We start from the raw sequence: 24377 nt of genomic DNA, 5'->3' as shown, positions 1-24377 counted from the left end.
TCTCGTAAAACAGACGGTTCTCGAAATAATCCTCTCTGTTCTTCTATTATATTCTAGTTCCCTGCTCTGATTATGATAAGTTGGCAAAATCAGTATGCAAATTTGATCTTACATAATCAATATTTTCAATGCGATATGGAACAGCGTCGTGGAAAACGATGTGGAGCATAATGTCACATGTTTCTGGAAAATACGCAACAAATAGGAATTATTGCGAAAACAGTGTCTGATTGGAGGATGGAGAACGGTTGAACCGGTCAGATTGGTCGAGCGAGCACCACACCTTCTTTCATCGTTTATTCAGATGAATTCGCTGCTTACGTAGATCAGCAGCTACGATCATTTACTAGCAGAACGGCCTTGCTGCATTTGTTCTCAAAAATGTCGCAACCGGTAAATATTTATCTCTCGCTAGGTTTCAGGTTTCATTTAGTTGTTTTCACATTTTTCAGCACGCGTTCACCTCGCTAAGTGTTTCGCTTAAATGCTAAAATAAGCATTTTTATAGTAGGCAGTCTCTCTTTTAGCTTTTTAGATATTTGTAAGAAAAACCGTCGACTCCTATTACCACCAAAAATGCCGAGTGTCGCTCAACTTTAAACACTCGTAACTTTCGAACCAGTGAATTGCTAACATTGAAACTCGGATTCTTCGTATTTCCTCGGCAAAATCTGCAGGATCCCGCAAGAAAAATCTAAAAATTCCTGGCTACGTAAGGTAGAGTTAATTCGAAACACCTGAAAAAAACTGTCTGGAAGGCTGGACAATGAGAGAGAAGAATATAAAACAGGTAAAGTTTGAAAATAGAATTTTATTAGCTACGTAGCAAAATACCTATTCACTTAAATATTTGGTTTGACACGATTATCAGGCTAGGTTCGTTTATATTAATATACAATGTGTGTAAAGTAATGCCATATTGTATATGGGCAGTGTCCGATGAGATAGTACGATAAACTTAATTTCCATACGACATTTAACGAGATATAAATATATATATATGATATATATATATTATATATTTTTTACATGCTAGAGAGAGAATAGTACGCTTGAGGCACTTTCCTTTGAATAATTATAGAAAAAGAAACGTCTTGCGGGAAGATTCGAAGGCAGGCAGTAAAAACGAGAGAGAAGTGATAAAAAAAAATGGAGAAAAGTGAAAAAGGTGAAAGAGAGTATGAAAAAAGAAATTATTTTCAAGTGAAAGCAATATAGAAAAGAGAGAGAGAGAGAAAGGAAGTATAGATAGAGAAACGAAGGAAGAAGCTACGCCGTTCTCTGTTTTATTATATTTATTTAGAGTCTAAATTTTAGACGTTTGGTTCGTTCCTTCGTTTCCATCGCGAGACTTCGGTCTGTTCCTCATTTCTTTTTCTTTTCGATGATCTGGCAAAATCGGCAGTAGTAATTTCTCTCGAGTACAAAAAAAAAAGAACACAAAATAAGGGTGGAAAAACGTGAATAGGGGAAAAGAGAGCAAGAGAGAATAAACGCGCGCGTGTATTCCGGGTCGTCTACGTGTCCTTTATACACACTTGACAGCGACTTATTCGCGACCTGAGGTTTCCTGCCTTCAAGGTCTGTTTCTCCGGCCTTTGGAATTGTTCTCTATCTTCGATAGTGGCCATCCAAAAACTGAACTCGTTCGTGTAATAGTGGCAGTGTCCTTTGGCGCCGTTGCACTCGATGAAAGGCGTCGCGCGGAAGTCCTCCAGACAGGATCCAGGACTCGACAGGGATTGACCGCCGCCTTGGGAACCGGCACCAGTATGCTGAAACAATTTGAACGATGCAACATTTGAAGAATATTCCATGAAATGCAGTAAACTCGCGTGGTAGCTAACGTTTTAAGTGGTTTTAACTGAATATCTTCTAAATTATTGATCGCGTCGAGAAATGTGTTAGACAAAAGTTGTGGATCTGGACAATCTGCGTCTTTTATGTCCTATTACTTTTTCTTCGTAGAACGAACGGTTTTCGAAAAAATTGAAAAAAACGTTGGACCAAATGAATGAAATATTGAAATAGTTAATTTAATGCTCATAAGATCGTCTTTCTCGAATATCTTCTAAATTATTGACCGCGTCGAGAAACGTGTTAGACAAAAGTTGTGGATCTGGACAACGTGCGTCTTTTACGTCCTATTACTTTTCTTGGTAAAACGAACGGTTTCTTAGTATTTAGAGAGTCTGACAGGACAGTGCGTTTTCATACCATGACGAAACTGTATCCGATCCAAAGGCCGGTCCATCCGTTCGGACAATCTGGAATGCTTAACGATTGGCTGTGTACGGCTAGCACATTCGCTGGAACTTCGCAAACTACGCATCTGTGGAAAAAACCGAGAATATTTCAATTACAAATTGAACATTTTAACGATTGATTTGAATGTTTTGTTCGTCGCTGAACCTACCTAGAGATGTATTCTTCTATGGCAGTTTCCTCCACTGGCATCATGGGAATTGGACTATTGGTAGACAGCCAGTAAGAACGATCGTTCCGGCTGGCATAATGGCAGACGTTGTTGACGTCACAGAATAGGAACGGCATCGTCGAGAACTTCCTCACGCAAGAACCAGCGTAACCTGTTTGTTTGATCATTTATTACTAGACCGCGGATCATTATGCATTCATAGCAAAATTGAGTGAATGACATTCGAAATTTTGTTGAACAATTTAAAAAATTGATGATACTCTACTTTAGTTTCTATTTATTTAGTTTCTATTTCTTGCAATCGATGCAGACAATTTTTATTTTGCATGAAGATGCATTTTTAAATGCATGAAGATATTACTAACGATTTTGACTGATGACTTGAATGTTTTTCTTTTTTTAAACTTGCCTAAATCTTGCGAGTGCGCTCTTTCATCGCCGTCCGTGTACAACAAACTGTAACCTTCCCACAATTTGATGTGTCCTCGCTCGCAAACCGGAACCGATTGGCTTTGGCTGTGTTTGACCAATAGGATACCAGTCAAATAATCAGGAGTAGCTTCGCAGTGCAAACCAGGTTCTCCCGCAGGACCTAAGCCTCCCGGAGGACCTTGCAGACCTGGTGTGCCTGGCAGACCAACTGGGCCAGGTAAACCGGGTAGACCAGTTGGTCCTAGAGGTCCTGGCAAGCCTTGAGAACCTTTCAATCCATCCAATCCGGGGAATCCGGGGGGTCCTGATAGTCCTTTCTCTCCTGGCGGCCCTGGTGACCCTGTGGGTCCTGTAAAATACGATTGCAATAATTGACGGCTTTAAATTATGTCCGGCATATTATGTCAACAGCATAATGCCCCTGCCATCCGCTCGCATCGTACGATTGCAGGCTACGCTCGATACTGGGAATGTATACGTACCAGGATATCCGCGGTCTCCCTTCGGTCCCATCGGTGGTTCGATGCAGTCTTCACCTTTGTCACCCTTATCGCCAAAGTAACCAGGGGCGCCCATTATTCCAGTAGGACCCGGATAACCTCTGTCTCCCTTCTCTCCAGGAGATCCAGTTGCTCCATGTGCACCGTCCCAACCTCTATCACCTTTCTCTCCAGCCAGTCCGTCCAATCCACTCGGTCCTACAAATTAATTGGAAAATTTTTAATTCACGTGAAATCCAGCAAGACCAATTTGTTCTTCAATTTATTCAATATAATTACCTCGAGGTCCTGGTTCTCCTTTCTGTCCTGGCAGACTAGCCAATCCTGGCATTCCTACGTCTCCCTTTGCACCTCTTTCGCCTGGTTGACCTGGCATTCCTTCCCGACCTGGGGCGCCATCTCTTCCAGGTGAGCCAGGAACTCCGCTGAGACCTGTATCACCTTTCTCACCCTGTGGACCAATGGGCCCATAAGGACCCTGATCTCCTTTGTGACCTGGGAGACCAGGCAAGCCCTGTTCGCCCTTATGTCCAGGTATTCCTGATAGTCCTTCTCGTCCATGCTTTCCAGGCAGTCCTGGTAAACCTTTCTCACCCTTCACCGTCGCTCCATGGAATCCTGGAGCTCCGGATGGTCCTTCATCACCTGAAGTAATTGATAAGTTAACAATATTCCGTAAAATAGTGAAGTAATTAATATAGCATCAACAATATTGCGTTAAATGATAGCGTAAAGTGTGCGTACCTTTAACACCCATGGGTCCTGGTGGTCCCGGATTTCCGACTGGACCTGGCAAACCTCTATCTCCCTTTTCTCCATCATATCCAGCCAAGCCATCCAAACCTCGATCACCCTTTTCTCCGTGTAAACCTTCTCGTCCAGGAATACCTGGCTCACCCTTTTCACCTTTAACTTGAATCGTTGGGCCAGGTGGTCCACGATCACCTTTCTCTCCGATTCCACCAGGTAATCCAGGATATCCAGTCGGACCTTGACGTAATTAATGTCATTTTTACAGGTTTATCAAACATTGCAAACCTTATTTATAGACGACGCGCGCGACGTACCAATCACATTTATTTATATTTGGTAAGCAGCGTGCTTATCGTGACATTAATCTCTAATTAATTAATCTATACTAAACAACACTTGTGTAGTATCATCGTAATATCATTAAATTCCCTTTCATTACCTGAAAGGCCGCGATCTCCTTTAGCGCCATTGAGTCCTGGATGACCCGGAGCTCCCATTTCGCCGTCTTCTCCTGGGAAACCAAGCGGACCAGGTAAACCGACGTCACCTGGTGCACCGGGTAACCCATCGATACCGGGCGTTCCTGGTTCTCCTGGCGCACCTGGCGGCCCCTGTTGCAATTAATTCCAAATATACAGTCAAATCAAGCGAGAACATTTATTTCGAGAAGCTCATCAAACATACTAGATCTCCTTTCAATCCAGGATACCCTCTAGATCCAGTGTCTCCTTTCGGTCCTGTCAATCCCGGTAAACCATCGCGACCTGGTAGACCAGCCTCTCCTTTCGGACCAGGCAATCCGTCTCGCCCGATGCCAGGCAGTCCGGACTCACCCTTAGCGCCATCTACACCGTCTCTTCCAGAGGATCCTGGAGGTCCACGAACTCCTGGCATTCCTGGTTCACCTTTCTGTCCTTTCTCGGACACCAGACCAGGTTCTCCTTTGCGGCCCTAGCAAAATCGAACGAATAATTACGGCAGTGTCCACGTGGAGTGCTCATAGACCTCCAGCGCAAAGTAATATTTCTACTTAATGTTTCATGTTTATCGTAACATTTTATTTATGATACTTTTGTTAAAATTAACAGTATAAAATACACCACACACAAACTAGTTATCAGACCAGTAATGGCTTTAAAGAAGAAACATTGTATCGCAAACCGGTAGCGAAAAACTATAAGAAATGGACAGCATATCTCAGCGGTAACCTCAACTAACGAAAAAACTAACCTAAACTTTAATACGTACCGGGTATCCGACTGGTCCTAGGTCACCTTTAGGTCCGTCAAATCCGACAGGACCTGGCGCGCCAGGTCCACCCGTAGGACCTGCGTCTCCTTTGGGACCTGGTTGTCCAGATCGTCCAGGTTTTCCGTCAAGTCCACGCAAACCAGGGAAACCTGGCGAGCCTTTCTCTCCGCGTTCACCTTTCATACCGAGTGAACCATCTAAACCAATTCGGCCTGATGATCCTGGCAGACCTCGCCGGCCAGGATATCCTTTCTGCCCGTCGATTCCTGGCTCTCCGCGATCTCCTTTCGTTCCTGGGAATCCGGGAAGACCGGATCTACCAGGCTCTCCTGTCAATCCTGGCTCACCTGTGTACAATCAATTTGATGTAAGTTTTTCTACTTTATATCATCTTTTGATCGTCATATCATCAATTTGATGTTGAAGTTGTTCTACTTTAGGTTCGTTCCACGCGAAATCGAACTGCTTTCTGTTTTGAATTACTTTCTAATTACAATTTAATTTACAAATATAATTTTTTCAATGAACTAGTTACGGTTCAATTCTTTAAAAAGTCGCCCGTCATAAAACACGACATTCGTTTCAAACAATTACAAATTCGTTATCGTTCATAGCTCACTAAAGACTGAAACATATTCAAATCTCAACAGAATCCGAAATTTTACTTCAAAAAGTGTTCGTTTTCGCGTGGAATAAGAAAAAATACACGCACCTTTGCTTCCGTCCATGCCAGGCGTTCCTGCTACACCAGGTGGACCTGGAGGACCAATTGGACCCGTGTCTCCCTTTTCTCCCGGCGCACCTGGCAAACCGCTTATGCCAGAAATTCCAAGATCACCCTTTTCTCCAGCGAATCCGGGTAAACCTGGGTAACCAACCAGACCGTCTTTTCCTGGTGGTCCTGGAAGACCTTTCTCTCCTTTTTCACCAGTTGGGCCAGTCAAACCGCGAGCTCCTTTCATCGATATTCCAGGTTCACCCTTATCTCCTTTCGGAGCTGGAGCTCCCGGGAATCCTCTAGGTCCTTCGCGACCAGGTTCGCCCGGGAATCCCATCGGTCCCATGTTGCCTTTGTCTCCTCGAGGGCCAGGCAATCCTCGTGGTCCTACTGGTCCTGGTGCTCCGATTCCACCCGAAGGTCCCGGAGGACCCTAATTTCATCAAATTTTGTTATCACTAGACTGCGGATCTTTAAGCATTTACGAAGAAGAGTTGAAGATACAGAATATGAAGAAGTTGAAGATACAGAATATGAAGAATATAAAACAGTAAAAGATTTTATAGATTCAAGACAAAGTCGCCAAGGGATGACACCACTTTTTCTGTTATTCATGCTTCCCACATCCCATGCAAAACATTTCTATTTTGCATGAAGATTTGCAGTCTGGTTATCTTTTCACATTACACTCGAGACCGATCTGAAAAGAGTTGATCTACTAACCGAGAAACCTTGTAATCCTTTATCGCCCTTTATTCCATCCCTTCCAGGAATTCCCGGCACTCCTCTTTCTCCTTGGTGTCCTCTGTTACCTTTGAAGCCCTCCGTGATGTTCAATGGCGGACACAAACCTATAGAAAACAGAAATTATGATGTATTCCTGGTGTTTAGCGAAAAACTGTGTAAATTATTACCACTTACCGGGTTCGCCTCTTTCTCCGTCTAAACCAGGTTCACCTTTATCCCCACGCTGTCCAGGCCAACCAGCTTCTCCAATCTCTCCTTTTATACTGAGACCACTTTCTCCCTTGCGACCTGGAACACCCGTCCTGCCAGGAACACCGTCCTGTCCGGGAAAACCGCGATCACCCTGGAAACAGCACATACAAAGTTCAAAGACGTCCAATCAAAAATCCACGGGGAAGATCATGTAGCTATATCGTCGGCCTCGTATGAAATTTGCCTAAGTCCAAAAAAGTAAAATTTACAGCAGCCGAGAAAAGCGATTTAAAGTGAAACTAATTTGCTTTACAGCGCAGTTTTCAAATTCTGATATTGTATCGCTACCTTATTGTTAGGTACCTTGTTAGTTCAACTTATCGCTGAACTATTATCGGCAAACCGTAGAAATTGAATAGCCAATTTTCTTTGAAAATGCATTTAGACAGTTTACATATGAGACTGACGATATTTTAATAGCACTTACAGCGGTACCCTTAAGTCCTGGGAACCCTTCGAATCCAATCGCACCCTTCTCTCCAGGCGGACCTTGTGGACCTAGAGGACCAGGTCGTCCTGGCTCACCTCGTACGCCTTTATCACCTTTCTCTAGCTTTATCATGCCCCAAGATATTTCGGCAGGTTGACCAGCTTCTCCTTGAGGTCCTGGAGAGCCCGGAATACCGTCTTTGCCCTGATGACAGAGGTGCATTGCTTAAATTCTGTTGAACTGGTTTCGTACGTGGTTTCTTCAATTTAAACTTGAAATTACCCTCAATTTAAAGTTGAAATATCCTTGAACTTAAATCTTTAAATTATCTTCAATTTAAACTTGAAATTTCCCTCAATTTGAATCTTGAAATTTCCTTCAATTTAAACTCGAAATTTCCCTCAATTTGAAACTTGAAATTACCCCCTATGTAAACTTGAAATTTTAATCAACTTAAACTTGAAACTTTATAGCTCACTCAAGTCTAAAAAAAAAGAATAACCCATGTGTTACTCTAATTAGTTCGTACCGGTGGTCCTGGCGGACCGATTGGTCCCGGTAAGCCGTCAGCTCCAGGTTCTCCAGGAAAACCTCGTTCTCCAGGTGTTCCTCTAGCTCCAGTAATTCCAGGACTTCCATCGTAACCATGATCGCCTTTAGGTCCTCGCAAACCAGGTAAACAGTCTATACACCGTCCTCCTAATTCTCCTTTTTCACCAGGCGCCCCCGGGCTCCCTGGAATACCATCTCTTCCAGCAGTTCCCGGTTCTCCTGGCAAACCGGATTCACCCGGCGCTCCTGGAATTCCATCGAGAGAATCTCCCGGGAATCCTCGCGGTCCAACGTAACCGCGTTCACCCTTCTGTCCCTTTTCTCCGTTCAAACCCGGTGCTCCATCCATTCCTTTCGGACCCTTCGCGAAGGACAGCATTTCAATTACAATTGGATGTTCAATCCTTTGAAGATTTTGATTAAATATGAACACGCGAATATATATATTATTAATAATTAAAGAATATAAAAAGAGAATGTGTCACGATGCCGTCAAAGTGACGACATTCATCCGCAAAGGCTTAAAAGAGGTTGTTCACTCTTTAATCAATGTCGAGCTTACAGCTATGGATAACCCCTTCTCTCCTGGTAAACCTCGTGGACCTGGAGGACCCTGAGGACCGTCGAAACCACGAAGTCCCGTCGGTCCTGGGAACCCTGTGACGCCGGGTTCTCCCTTTCCTCCTTTCTCCCCTGGCAATCCTTCAGGACCAGGGATACCTGCCGAACCTGGGCCTCCTGCAAGTCCCAATGGGCCTCTGGGACCTGGATCTCCTGGGTATCCGTCAGTACCTCGTGGACCAATTGGACCTGGGAATCCTTGAGGTCCTTTAGGTCCTGGTGGACCTGGTGTTCCCTTGCCGCCCTAATCATTCAAGGAAGATTAACGTAAACTTCCCTATGAATATACAGTCAGTTCAACAAGAGCGTGTCTTCCTTCTTTTTCTTCATAAAATATGACCACCACGCTCTTGTGGAACAAAATGTACATATTATGAAGAAGAATTAGAGCACTCACTCCCGGTGGACCAGGAGGTCCTCTCAATCCCGAAACACCCATGGGACCATCGCGCCCTGGTTCTCCTTTCATTCCAGGACGTCCAGGTAATCCGTCTAAGCCGTCGTAACCGCGATCACCTTTGCGTCCAGGTGGTCCTGGAGGCCCAGAAAACCCGTCTCGACCCTGGTTGTAACAACAGTTCACGATTTTATTGATGACGCGTTACATTAATGTAATCCAAGAATTACAAATAATGAGAATTCTCACGTCGCTAAACTTACTCGAACGCCAGGAGCTCCCGGCAAGCCTTTCTCTCCTTTTCCGCCAGAGCTACCAGGCAATCCGTAATCACCAAGTGGACCTGGCTCACCCTTTTGCCCATCGTATCCCATTTCACCCTGTATCGAACACAACGAATTCAGTTAATTAAATTATATAATTGATTAAACAGAAAAATGCGTGTCGCGTTTCATTTTGCAAATATTAGATGATTGCATAAGTTCGTGCCCGATTTTCGAAGATTTCGCAAGCTGTACTGTACAACGGAGAAGTATGAAGTATGTTCTTCTGCCGGCACAGCCTACTGTCCAAAATCGAGCATATTTGCTTTTACTGTTTACAACTTATGCAATCATCTGATACATACCTTGTCTCCTTTCTCTCCAGGTTCGCCCGGAGGTCCTGTGATTTCAGTTACTCCTACGAATGGCAACTCGGGCGCAGGTGTGCCCTGAGGTCCAATCTCACCCTTCTGCCCTTTGTCACCTTTCGGACCCTCGAATCGGAGACCCATGTTTCCTTTTTCTCCCTTGGGACCCGGATGTCCTTGTGGACCCTAAATAACAACGCAATTGTTCCCTAGTTACACTTTTCATTCAATTCGTTCGATTAATCATTACTGGACTGCGGAATTTTCTACAAAATAAACATTTTCTACCTGAATTGCAAGAATCTCGAGTGGAATGGAACTTTACTTTCTTCCCTAATATGTTTAATAGCTTGTATACATATAATATGACAATATTAAATTTCTCAATTTTCTACCAGAATTGCAACAAACTCGAGTAAAATGGAACTTTACTTTCTTTCCTGATATGTTGAATAGCTTGAAAATAATATGTAACTGTATTTTAAAATTCTACTAATGGTATTACTCATTTTTCTTATAAGTGCATAAAATCCGCTGCCTATTGATAATTAATTCACACTTACGAAAGGACCAAGTTCACCTTTGGGACCAGTGAACCCACGTTCTCCTTGAGGTCCAGGTGGTCCAGGAGGTCCTCTCACGCCATCGATACCTGGTTCACCTTTTTGACCAACAGGAAACATCCCAGCAAACGCAGGTTGACCCTTGTCTCCTTTGTGACCGGGAGGACCTTTGAAACCACGAGGACCTGGCTCACCAGGAAGACCTCGAAGACCGGATTCACCCTGATAGATGCAAGAACTTGTACAAATGCTAAACCATTCTCTTCAAACATCTTTGTGTCTTCAGACATGTACTGTCCAGTGAAAGAGTGTAAACAAGCGGGACGGGAACGGGGCAAGAAGGGCATTGCGGACGCTCCGCCCGATCCCCACTTTTGGACTCACGCGTAGCTCCCGCCGTTCATAGGCGTAGCAACAGATATTTCTACTATGCATTTCTACTATGATTATTTGTAAATAACTAATAACGCGCGCGCTATTTTATTCCGTGGCTCTTCCACTGGACAGTATATTAATCGTTAATTTACGCACATCCGTTCCATTGCAGCCGTCTCGACCAGGAAAACCAGGAGATCCGGGCGGTCCTTGAACTCCGGGGACACCATTTATACCAGGAAATCCAGGCATACCCATTTTTCCCTAAGGAGAAACAACACAATTAGAACAGCAATTATTCGTAAACACACTACCGGCGAAAAGTTTGGAATCACGACGTAAATTCAGAGGAACAGAAGGTTTATAAGAAGAACCGAATGCCTTTAGAACAACCAAGGACGATGAACTTGTCAAAAAACTTACGAGCACTGTGTTTTACGTTGTGTATTATTTCTTTTTTATCAAAAAATCAGCATGTGATTCGAAACTTTTGCTGCTTTCCAACGGGCTACGATGCTACGTACTCTGTCACCAGTGTTCCCGCGTGGACCCTGAGGACCAGGATCACCTTTCTCCCCTTTGGGACCTAGGAGACCTTCCGTTCCAGGAAATCCTCTTTGACCCTTGGGACCTTGCGGACCCATTATACCCGGTGGACCCTGTGCAAATCAATAGCGTTAACTCTGTTGTACCGTTTCACATCATGGTGTCTGAATAATGTTCATTTTTTATGGCCAGACTGCTGATCTTGATGCAAAATAAAAATTGTCTGCATCGATTGCAAGCAGTAGAAACCGGCGATTATTGCACAATTTTGAAAAATCTACGGTACATGCTGAACACTTCTCAATGGAACCTTTAATGGCAACAGCAATCTTCATTGTGAACTAACAAGTCGCCCTCGATAACGTCGTCTAACAGTTTCATTTAAGATTGAAATGTGAAAGAAGACAACCTGTTTTCAATTTCATCTACTCAATTTTCCTATAAATGCATCAAGATCCGCAGTCTATCGAGTACTCACTCTGGAACCTTTCTCAGCGAAACATTTCGGCACGCAGCAGGCTGATCCCGTGCAGTTTTTCGGGGCACGTCCTGGAATTGGAACCGCCGAGTAACTGCTCGGATAATTGTCCCCAGTGCCAGCCGCGCCGTATCCTCCTTGACGTTGTTGGTGTCCTGTGTAACCAGTCGAACCATGGCCGTAAGGACCTTGAACATTTTCATCAGGGTTCCCAGATCCACGGGTATCTCCGGGTGTCCTGTTATAAGAGTCTTGGTAGCCTCGAGATCGTCCATGAAAATCGCCGGCTCCTTGATTGTAAGGATCGTAGGAACCTCGATTTTGACCCTCGTTGTAGGCTCCTCGATCTCTGTCGCCTTAAAAAATGAAAAAGATTACTCTTCATGGATCTGGCATGGATCTGGCAAGGATCTGACATGGATCTGACAAGGATCTGGCATGGATCTGGCAAGGATCTGGCATGGATCTGACATGGATCTGGCATGGATCTGACAACGATCTGACATGGATCTGACAAGGATCTGGTATGGATCTGGCACGGATTTGTAGACAAGTTTTGCATTTAAAAAACTTATTTGAACATTTACATAGATGAATGCGATTATGATGTAATCTGGATAGATGAATGCGATTATGATGAAATTCTAGATAGATGAATAAGGTTATGATATAAGGAAATTGTTGGTATAGATCTAATGAAAACTGTCCCTCATTGAATTCTATGGAATACCATAATAAAGTTGCGCGCGCATTATAACTGGCTGTATTATCGATTAATAGCAAACTATTACACAATAATGGTGCAAAGGCAAAACATGAACGGTCCCATTAATTAGCAGACAGTACTCGACTCCGTAAATCACGGAATATTGCATTAACTAAGGCTGTTGCAAAACACGACAAACGCTTTTGTCGTTAAAAAGAATCGGTACAAATTTCAGCGCCCGCAGATAACGGGAAAACGTGTCCCAAATCGATTAAACATTAAAATAATTAATTTAATAGTACTGATAAAATCGTTATTCTCAAATATTTTCCCGTAACCCGATCGAGCTCAAACTTTGCACAGATTTTTTTTCAATTATTTCGAACAATTCTGGAGGAAAATTTTTTGATAAGAGTAAATAAGAGAGGTACCCTAGTGTGCGTCCTCTTTGTGCAGACCGATTCTCAATTTCGTTAGTATTTTAATTACCGTCGCCATACTGATGTCCTCCAGACCGACGACCATATTCGCCATCATCAGTTTGTCTATTGTACCCATCGTCGTCGATTCGATCGTCTTCGTAGGGGTCTACGTTCCGCCTGTCTTCTTCGGAACCTAAAATCCAAGAAACAGAAAATATTAGAACATTTTTTGACAAGCGTCAAAACATTAAACAAATATTTAAAATGTGGCTTCTTAAACCATGAATAATAACCGTATCACGACCGGCCAAATGACCGGTTTCGTATTTTCGATTTTTTTCAATTATTGAAACTATCGTATAAAGATGTTTACACATTGGATGTTTCTATTACATTTTATTTATTCAAGCACATATTCTTATCAAAATTGTGAGAAATCTATTCAAGTTCAGTCTTGTAATTTTAAAAGGCAACAAATACAATTATATTTGAGTTGACATCTGAATTACTAGACTGCGGATGATCTATAGCATTTATTTTACGGATTATAAAAATATTCAAAAAATGCTGGAATTATTAAATTCAACAGAATTTAGTACGGCTTTTATTTATTTTCGATCTACAAATGCTATTACCAATGAAAACAGAATTTTATCTGGAAAGACTTCCTTCAAATCTGTCTACAAAAGTTGACAATTGCATAAACTATATTTAATTACCTTCATTATTCGCCAGGAACGCTTTCCACCGTGGCGAAATATTGTATTCCTCATCGCTATTCGTTGGCTTTCCTATATCACCTCGTCCTAATGGCACTACCGGAGGAGGATTGTTCAACCATTGCTGAAACAAAAATTATACAGTAAAACGAAAAGTACCATGACTTTATTTTATAATATCTCCTAATACTCTGTATATACAGGGTGTCTCGAAATTCCTTCAATATCCGGAAATGGGAGGTTCCTGAGATCATTTGAAGCAACATTGTCCTTTGCAAAAATGGCGTCCGCGGCTTTGTTAAGGAGTTATCAACGAAAAACACGGACTTATTATTAGACTGCAGATCTTCCTGCATCTGTAGCTTATGAATTTTATAGAATTTCCATTTGTTTTCGATCTACGAAGGCTGTTCCCATTAAAAATAGTCCCATCAACTTTCTCGACAAAAATTGAAAGCTGCATAAACATGCGCAGTCTAATTATAATCACAAATTTGAATATTTCTCGGCGCGACGCCTCTAATCGCGCTCGACTGTTAGATTACGTCGACGGGTCGGAATAATCTTTCTCTTGTTTTCATTGAGTATTTCGAAGAAAAAAGAAGAAGTAGGCCCACTCTGTGCGCCATTAATCGCGGGCAGGAATGGTCCGGCCGTTCGGGAATCAAAGAGGAACACAGAGACTCGTGGAACGTCATTTCGAAACGATAACGAGCCGACTATCTCCCCGCGTTTCCTGTCAGTGCGTGCCATCCCGAAACGTAAAAAGGATAAAACGTGAAAACGGGGGCAAGACAATGACTTTCTGCGAACAGGATGACGCATCCACTGAATCGAGCCAATCTCTGTGTTATGCTCGCCGGACGTCGGATAGAAGCTAGACCAGAGGAGGTAGCAAGTGGTCCATCGTGTCCAGCTTGCGAAAAAGAAATTATTTATTCACGATATTCACGTTCGAAATACCAACGATTATGAACGCAAATCTGTAAACCGCGTTTTTTTATGTACGTGTATATGTTCAGCAGCGAAAAAGATATTATTTATTCATAATCAGACTGCGGATTCGATGCATTTATGACAGAAATGGGGGTACGTACATTTTAAAACGACAAACATATTTAAGACCACCAATGTTTTAATTTTATGTGTCTTGCAAGCAATGCATATATTTTTTATTTTGCATAAAGATCCGCAGTGTGTGTCTCTTCATAATAGTACACATAATTCGTGTCCCTTCCATTTAAAAAGATTGTTTAACTATTAACGTTCAAAATACCAACGATAATTGACACAAATCTGTATAACGCATTTTCTAAATCATATACCGAGTATTAGGGGATTTATTAACGATGTTACGCGCGTTAACTTCGCGTGTCTCTTCAAGAACGTTCAGTTTTTTACATATCAGACTGAAAATACATCAGTTTAAAGCCCAACATGGCAAAAACACCACTCCACCTTACTATGAAATTGTTCAATTGTTTTGCCGTTTTATATTTCGCCCAACCAGTTTCTCCATAAATGCATCTTATGCATTAAAAGCCGCAGTCTAGTTGCAACAATTGAGAACAATTAGAACTTGTTTTGCCTGAAAGAGCGAGATTGTTGCTGCCATTGCAGCAAGTGAACGATTTGTATATTACGGACGGAGTAACTGCGACAATTCCGTTTAAACGAAGTCAGCCTAATTTTCTTATTCCAGATAGGCAGATATCTTTTCGTGACGGCCGAAGACTTGTTTCCTTGTATCGCCGTATCTCGGCCGCCTTCGTGAATTCAGGATTGCGTAACCAGCGGAATCATCTTGGATCTCGGTCGATCCTTTTAACTTTCTTCGCCTCCTTCGTTCGTTTCTCCCCCTCAACCCAGCAGTCTTTTATTTTCGGTTCTCCGTCGCACATTCGGCCGATTTAACGATCAACGTTAACTGCAATGCGGGACCGGGCCACCTTAATTTGTTCGCCAGCGATTTTTACAATCCCGACCGACGCGTGATAATAAAATCCTCGTGCGTGTCTGATGAAAAGAATCACAACGACCAACCGTTGCTGTTTCAAAGCTGCCGCACTGCGCGAATGTTTCAGATCATGCTCGTGAGATTAGGGCACCGGTACCGATTCCTAATTTATCATGAAAAGAAAAATTAGAAGAGGAAGAAATTGACTGCGGATTAAAATTCGAAATATACGAGCGTACGGAAAAAAACTACGTACCTGGGCATTAATTTCAATAAATCCTGAGTGATAAATCAATTCTAACATCGTGTTAAATTAAATCAAGGAGAAATAGTAGGTATCGTATAACTTTTGTTTTGGCTGCTCTTTTCCTCGAGTAACCAGAAATTTTTACCTTTATTCCATAAATTTCTGCGCTTTTCCTATGTTGTCCACTAGATTTCGACGAGAAGATGCCAGAAATCCCAGTTTCTCGATCAGGAGAATCAATGGTTCAAAAGTTAGAAATGTTTAAAGTTGACCGATTTCTAGTGTTTTTCGCAGGTTAGCGCCGCCGCGCGAATGTTTTAGATCATGCTCGTGAGATTAGGACACCCGTACCGATTCCTAATTCATTATAAAATGATTGTACGAAGAACAACGTGGTCTGAATACGAAGAAGAAGTTGATTGCGGATTAATATTCGAAATATACGAGCGTACGGAGAAAGAGAAACAAATTACATACCTGGGTATTCATATAACCCTTGCGAGGAAAAATCAAGAAAAACAACCGCAGATATCAATGTATTTTTCTGTCTCAAAGAGACTTTTTTGACTGATGTGATGAGCGGAGCGCGCCGCGATGAACCTTCCTCTATCAAAATGAATCTTTGTGCAGCTCAAAATATGCTCGTGTGAGGACAAAAAACCGAGACGCGTGATTTCATTTACATAGCAGAGATTTCCCCACACGGTAAAAGCTCCTTCGTTGTCCTGGATCGTGGGCATGATCAGGCACAATCCCCTTGTCCGGTGCCTATCCACTCCACTTAAAATGACACCAAACACGATATAATTTCAACTGTATTTAGTGGTTTAATCGACGATGAAAGTTTCGAACGCAACGAAGAACAGCGTATGGGACATTCTTTGAACTGTGCCGGCGACGGCGACACGCTTCGGTCACGCGATCCGTATTTCATTGTGTCCTTCTCACGGTGTATTATAAATAGAGGTGTTACGACTAAGCACCTCTGTAAGGTTGACGTTTTGTGATAAATAGAGGTTAGTTCGCCGCCAGATGGAATACTAGTCATCATCACGGATTTCATGATGATCAAAAATAGTGTCCGAGCACGATCATTGTTCGCTCAAACCAGCTCAAACCTCGCGGCCTTTGGACAACGAATTTTTATGTATTACGTTCATGAAGACAAAGGCCCTCTCTCTGATGCAGAGCCAGTCTAGAGCTAATTTTAGTTCAGTTAGTTTACACGAGATGGCGCCTAGTCAGGAGGACTGCCAATCAGTGCTGCGATATGGTGCAACATTTCACTGCTGCACTGCTGTCAACGTGAAATCATAGCAAACTGACACAGACGAGGTATTCTCATCGGTGGCTCTAATATTAGTGCGATCCACGGTGCATTATACAGGTGTGCCGACTTAGCATCTCTGTAATGCTGAAAGGAGGCAGATGAGTCGTAATTCTCTGGCCGCCGCCAGACGGCGCATGGTTCCAGGTACCGCACGTGCGCGAATGAGTGTGATTGTGTGTATTCAGCAGCGCGCCCGCAATCCCCGCGATTCGCACATGTACAGTACCTGGGACCATGCGCCGTCTGGCGGCGGCCAGAGAATTACGACTCATCTGCCTCAGTTTTTTGAGGGAAGTCGGCACACCTGTATAATGCACTGTGGTGCGCTCTGCCCTGTATAACGGCATTCGCGACGAGTTGGTACAATCATAATTACATAATTAGTTTATTTATTATACTTGGTTGCTTGTGATGCCATGGCGGCGCTAACCTGTGAAGAACACTGGAAATCGCTCAACGTTGAACATTTACGTTTTATAACTTTGGAACCGTTGATCCTCCGAGATGGAAACTTGGATTTCTCTCATCTCCTTCTTCAAATCTACCGGACAACATAAGAGCAACGTAAGAACTTATAGGAGAAAGGTATAAATTTCTCGTTATACGCAAGGAAAAGTTTAGCCAAAAAATCTTTCAAATTTTCGGTTTCAAGTAGCCCCTGTCTCGCCATAAAATCTTTGTCGAACGCACTATTAACAATAAAACTATACGGGACCTTTCAAAATTATGAATTTCAAATGTTTTAATTGATAATCATTGTGGAAAAATTCTGAAATAATTCACTGTCGTGTGTGACACACGGTAGAACGTTCATGATTTTTTTCGTAATTGTTTCTCTCGCGGACCAGATACCGAGGTTGGGGATCGTATCCCAAGTTTATGTTCCGGATTTTTATAAAAATCGACGCTGCAGCCGAAAATTCTGAAAAAATTCACAGACGTCTGTGTCATTGGGTAGAACGTTCATGACTTTTTTTGTAATTTTTCGCCGAACAGAACAGAAGAAACAGAGGATAATTTGTGTGTACATAGCTTAACCCAGGTAGAGGGGATGGGACCCTATCACAATTTCATACTTCCGGATTTTAAAAAAAATCGAATTTGCAACGAAAAATTCTGAAATAATTCATTGTTATGTATGCTATTAAGTAGAATGTCCATGAATATTTTGGTAATTGTTTGCCAAGCAGAACACAAGAAATAAATCATAACTTGTGTGTAGTCTAACCCAGATAGCAAGGTTGGAGATCTCATGCTTCAATCTTATGCTTCGAGATTTTTTAAAAATCGAATTCACAACGAAAAATTCTGGAATAATTCACTGTTGTTTGTTCCACCTTGTAGAATGTTCATGAATTTTTTCGTCGCTTTTTCTTCAGCGGGACAGAATAAATAAATGGGAAACAAGGATGAATTTCGAGCATAACGCCATCCCCGTTAGAAAGTGAAAAACCACGTATTCGAAATTGTCCAGACGGCGCGGCGGGAGAATCGAGAGTTCGCAGCGAATTCTGAACTATTTTCGATAGTGACTAAGCTGGCTCGCGTGTCTGTACGCGTAAGTAAGTACTTATGCGTGTACATGGCGTAATAAAATTATAGTGCGCGCGGTTACGGTGCAGAGCGTGGGCGTGGGCGGACTGGTCGCTAACAGACGACTGGCCTATTTCGGATTTAACACCTTTCCGTTGTTCACGGACGACAAATCCGCCGGGACCTGTGTCCCTGTTATCGCTTCGACGATTGATCCTCGCTTTATCGATGTCCTGGCGTGCGATGCTCGAAAATAAGCTCGAAGAGGAACATGCCACGGGAAACGTACGTTTGCAGGACAGCCTGATACCACTTATCGGAACCATTTTTTCCAGCAGTTCGTCAAAATCGAGTGTTTCACGTCGACGAACGATACTTTTCATTCTTCTCGTTTTAGCAATTCGATCTCTATGCATTTATGAAGAAATTGGTTGGGCGGAATGTAAAACAGTAGAAGATTAGAAGAATTTAAGTATATTGTTACGTTGCTTTTTTAATATAACAAAGTCGTTGAGGGGTGACATCAATTTTCATTTTAATCCTGCTTCTCACAATCAATGCAAAACATTTTTATTTTGCATAGAGATCCAGAATTGTCCCGGAATTGAACTTGCTGTGCACAAAACGTTGGTTTCAAAATTTTACGAAAGTCGTACAATTTTTGTTGCCAATGCTGCTTCGAATTATTTAGATGTACAAATCGATAGACTTGTTTTCATATAATTGTAAAGTTTTTTATGCATTAATATTCCTGAATAAATTCCAGCGCATTCAAATGAGAGGAAGTATGTAAAGATATGTGAGACGAGATCTTACTTTTTCGCATTGTTACCGGTTGTTCACCTGCATCTCCATAAAAATGACTCGTAGAAATAACCTACTCTGACTGGAGATAAGCACCTCGCGACTTCCTATGTATATGGGCGCGGTGCTCTCACATAGTCGAAACTATCAGATGTTGGGACTTGTTTACAAAACTCTCTTTAACAAGCAGACGAAGCATGGCAATAGTTATTTACTGCAGTTACTGCAGTGTTGTTTATTATGTTGATATATGCTATTTCTTATTCAAACGATCTGATGCTGTTTTTTTTTATTTTTTATTTAATCTGTTCACAGGTTTCTTCGCGCCTACGAAAAATAAATCCTGTCCTCAAGCCCCAGTAAACACGGCCAATGCAACGGTATTCAATTTGAATATAGAAATTCGAAATCGTTGACAAATTTTCAAAATTGAAGATGTCGATATTTTATGATTTATCTGCTTTTAAAATCATTAAGGAGGTGAAATAATGTTCAATTTTCTTTATATTTCTTGCAATCGAAACAGACGATTTTTATTTCGCAGAAAGATCCGTTGTCTGATCGGAAGAAATGTTTAATTTTCTAGTTAGAATATGTTCAAGGAATCCTAAATTTTGTAGTTAGAATACGTTCAAATAATCCTGAATTTTATAGTTGGAATATGATCAAATAATTCTAAATCTTCTAGTTATAACATGTTCAAATAATCTTAAATGTTCTAGTTAGAATAAGTTCAAATAATCTTAAATTTTCTAGTCAGAACATGTTCAAATAATCCTAAATTTCTACTTAGAATATGTTCAAGTAATCCTAAACTTTTCTAGTTAGAATACATTTAAATAATCCTAAATTTTCTAGTCAAAACATGTTCAAATAATCCTAAATTTTCTAGTCAGAACATGTTCAAATAATTCAAAATCTTCTACTTAGAATATGTTCAAATAATCCTAAAATTTCATAGTTAGAATATGTTCAAATAAAATCCTAAAATCATGTCCACGGTATTCCAACGAACGCATTTTTATGGTAAAATGGTTTCGATTTTACTCCCGATAATCTCATTATTTGCAGAACGTATCGCAAGAGTAACTGTTCCCAACAATATTGTTATACATATTACTATACACATAGTTCTCGGAGTCTGTGTGAAGTTTGAACACTGATAGGCACGGAAAAATCGTTCGAAATCCTACGCACCTCGGAGATCACGATCCGGTCGTAACGCAGAAATAATGCCGACGTTCCAGATGATCTAATCGCGCGGACGATCGACAGCGTCGCGTTTAGTGGTGCTCTTTCAGCATCAGCGCGCTGACATAACGGCCTTCAACAGTTTTCTCGCCCTCGCTGTCCCACTATGACTATTAGGCGACTATGCGACTATGCTCGCGCGTGTTCTTCGCACAGTTCAAAAGAGGAAGGCCAGAACAGAATCGCAAGCGCCGCGGAATCGCACGACTCGATCCTATCGAAACGCGATCCTCTCGATCCAGACAAGTTCTTGGCCGGTACAACGCAATCATGCTGCGCTCTGCGCTGGCACGTGCGTGCACTCGCGCCGATCTATGAATGAATCGCGCGCACCGTTCGCTCACTATACCCTCGCACTATGATACCCTCGCACCCTATGATATTCCTCTCGTTCGATACTATTTAAACTGTGCCATAAATATTTTTTTGTGCCATTAAAAATAAAGGAGATATTTAGGTGGCCTCCTTTTCAGCTGAGACACCCTGTATAATTTACATATAATAGTAAAGTGATGATAAAATAACGTTTTAAAAAGCGTCAGAGTATAGTAAAACTAAACTGTACATACCCCATTGACAATCCCGGCCAGGAAAATTACGGATGCGACGAGTCTGTGGATAGAAACAATACGGAAAACCGTCATTTTATTCAGAATTGATTGCTTATAAAATATTTTAATGAATTTCAACCAATTTCGTTCTCCATGAAACATGTTAAATGTCAAAATTTCGGTTGCAGGGAAACCGAGGGTTAGTCGATTAATTGGCAAAGGAAGCGCTGTTTGAAGTTATCTGCTGTTCCGCCATGTTCTTTTATGAATGTCTTTCTCCGTTCTCGAGCATTTTACGATGGGAACGACTCATTCCACGCGAAAACGGACACTTTTCAGAGTAAAATTTCGGATTTTTATTAGACACAGTTTATGTTTTTTCTACAAGCTCCCAAAAACTCATTTTCATCGGCTTGACACATAGTTCCAGACTTATAATCCAATGAAAAAAGAGTGACACATTTTTTTACACGTCTGTAAATATACAGGGTGTCCCAAAGTTTCTGTTACACGGGATATCTCTCTATCCATCGTATTTAGGAAAAAATACTTCCAATGAAATTTGTATGGTTTTCAAATCTCTAAAAAATGGTGCATTTTTTAAATATTTTATTTGACGTGTTGAAGGTCATTTTAAGGTCAAGTTCACTTTTTTAAATGGAAACGTAATCTTTTCATTACGCCAACTTATCCTATGAGAAAAAGCAAGTTTTATTCGAAACGATTTTTAATTCGACAATAACTTTTTAAGTTATTCAATGATAAAGACACCGGAACTTCTTATGACTTTGTCATTGAATAACTTAAAAAGTCGTTGTCGAATTAAAAAACGTTTCCAATAAAACTCACTTGTTTCTCCTTATAGAACAAATCGGTGTAATAAAAAAATTGTTTCCATTTTAAAAAGTGAACGTGACGTTAAAGTGACCTTCAACGCGTCGAGTAAAATATTTAAAAAATGCACCTCTCTATAGAGCTTCGAAAACCATACAAATTTCATCGGAAGTATTTTTTTCTAAATGCGATGGATAGAGAGATATCCCGTGTAACAGAAATTTCGGGACAGCCTCTATAGATCATTAAAGACTGCAACATAAATTTCAAGAGAACCCGAAATTTCACTGCAAAAAGTGTCCGAATGTTTCGAACGAACCAGAGCAAAGACTTGAGCAACGTAAGTAGTCGGAAGCATCTATAAATAGAGGCGAGGATCTCGTAAGAAGAGTTTCATAATTCCCCGTGTTCGGTTATCCGGAGTCTCGCGATAAGTGTTTATCGAACGGGCAACACCGAAATCACGTGGCGAAGATCCCGCGATGAGAGAAAAAACGTAAACGTTTCTCGTTCACAGGATAGTCGGTCATAAACACTGGAGTCCGTCGCGTCGTCCTTGAAAGGGGAGCACTTGTGGCTCCGTCGGAACGTGTTATGGCCAGCCGGTGTGCAGGGGTTGAAAGAGCCCCCTCTCTCTTTCAACCCCCTCGTGGAAACACTTGTGGCGCGCGCAAACCGAGTCCCCGACCAAATGAAATCCCGATAAAAGAAGAGGCACACAAGCGAAACTAAAGAGACACGAAGAGAAAATCGCAACTGTACACTACCGGCCAACAGTTTGGGATCACAATTTGATATTTTGTAGTCGATATCTTGTAGAAGTTGCCAAAAATGTCCCTTTGGAAGGGAGCATTCCGAGCATTGTCTTACACTGGGTGTACAAACTATACAAGAGCGTTATGGACGTAAGAAAATGCTGAAATCTGTTTAGATACATTATTATTCAAATGCTGAGTAAAATGCTGTGAAATCTGTTTAGACATATTATTATTATTTCATAATTTTATTTGATTTTTTCAGAAAACACCAAGTGATTCCAAACTTTTAGCCGGTAGAGTGTATGCACATATCCCGGCCGGGTCGCGTCGGGTCGGGGATTATCGAAGGAATGTTGTTCCTGTAGCGCAAAGCGAGTTGCACAGAATTCTCCACGAGCGCACGTGTCACCGCAATAGATAATTGACGCAACACACAACAGGTCGAGGGACCACCAGCAAAGGAAGGAATCAAGGAAGAAGAAAAGCTCAAGCTCTTCTTTTAAAAGTGATCCTAACAGAATAGACAGACTGCAATGAACCCAAGCGCACGTGTCACTGCAATAGATGATTAACGCGACGCAAAACAGGTTGACGAGCCATCAGCAAGGAATCAAGGAAGAAGAGAAGCTGAATAGTCGAAAAGAAGAGTGATGCTAACAGAATAGACTCACCGCAATGATCAGAAGCGCAGAAAAGAGGTTGAGGAACCATCAGCAAGGAAGGAAGGAAGGAAAGAATCAAGTAAAGAAGAAGAAAATTTCAAGATCCGAAAAGAAGAGTGATCCTGACAGAATAGACTGACCGCAATGATCCCAAGCGCACGTGTCACAGCGCAATGGATAATTGTCGCAGCACAAAACAGGTTGAGGAACCAGCAAAGGAAAAAGAAAAGGAGCGAACACCCCAAAAGTCCCAAGCGCACGTGTCGCGCCGCGATAGATAATTGTCGCAACCCAGAACAGGTAGACGACGAACGATCAGCAAAGGAAGGAAGTAAAGAAGAAGAAGAAGAAGAAGAGGAAAAGGTGAATGGTGTAAAAGCAAGAAGAGTGATCGAAATTGAATCGGACTCACCGCAATCCCAACCGGGTCATGTCGTCCTCCCTGTCCCGCTTTCGGGAGTCTCTCGGCGAGGCCTAAGGAATCGCAGCGCGCGTACAGAGGCAGTCGGGAAATATCGCGGGGACCCGGGTACCGAGTAGACGTGGTGTGCGGACCATCCCATCCAGGGAGGGCTCTCTTCTGAATGAACGTTGGTGGAAGGGTAAAAGGAAGGTGGAGGCGGTTGAGCCACGCCAGTTAGAATTCCTCGATCGAGAGAGATTCCTCTCTATCCTCGCGCACTGCGGGCACGCGCGCGCACACACGGTTAGGTCCTGCCTCCCCCGCGCTGCTCTTTTACAGAGAATCGAACTCTCCAGCCTGTCTGCGCCAACTGCGGGACCAGAAGATACCATTAGGTCGCACAAGAAGGAAGGAAGGAATCGTCAGACTTTGGAGAGGGAAGAGGGGGACAGGAGAGGGGAAGAGAAGAGGGAGGAAAAAGGAAGAGGAGGAGGACTGGTGGTGACCGGGTCGAGGC

General features: G+C 42.2%; 1 protein-coding gene across 1 annotated transcript; it reads right to left on the bottom strand.

Moving 5' to 3' along the window:
• Nucleotides 1–791: 791 nt before the first annotated feature.
• Nucleotides 792–24302, bottom strand: Col4a1 (Collagen type IV alpha 1). Its single transcript, XM_076441043.1, has 27 exons — nt 23870–24302; nt 21222–21264; nt 13531–13654; nt 12879–13004; nt 11684–12039; nt 11184–11318; nt 10816–10923; nt 10285–10506; nt 9719–9907; nt 9354–9470; nt 9091–9255; nt 8635–8937; nt 8050–8433; nt 7518–7724; nt 7013–7181; nt 6815–6942; nt 6086–6524; nt 5371–5720; nt 4807–5073; nt 4562–4733; nt 4114–4359; nt 3649–4014; nt 3352–3567; nt 2847–3218; nt 2417–2588; nt 2218–2332; nt 792–1775 (listed from the first exon to the last, which is right to left on the bottom strand). Exons 1-27 carry the CDS (start codon nt 23887–23889, stop codon nt 1518–1520), a joined length of 5769 nt encoding a protein of 1922 aa, XP_076297158.1. The 5' UTR covers nt 23890–24302; the 3' UTR covers nt 792–1517.
• Nucleotides 24303–24377: the final 75 nt, after the last annotated feature.

The sequence above is a fragment of the Lasioglossum baleicum genome, chromosome 16 (genome assembly GCF_051020765.1).
Source record: "Lasioglossum baleicum chromosome 16, iyLasBale1, whole genome shotgun sequence".
Taxonomy (NCBI): Eukaryota; Metazoa; Arthropoda; class Insecta; order Hymenoptera; family Halictidae; genus Lasioglossum; species Lasioglossum baleicum.
Note: the sequence above shows the minus strand (reverse complement) of the source record. Positions and strands in the feature narration are given on the sequence as shown.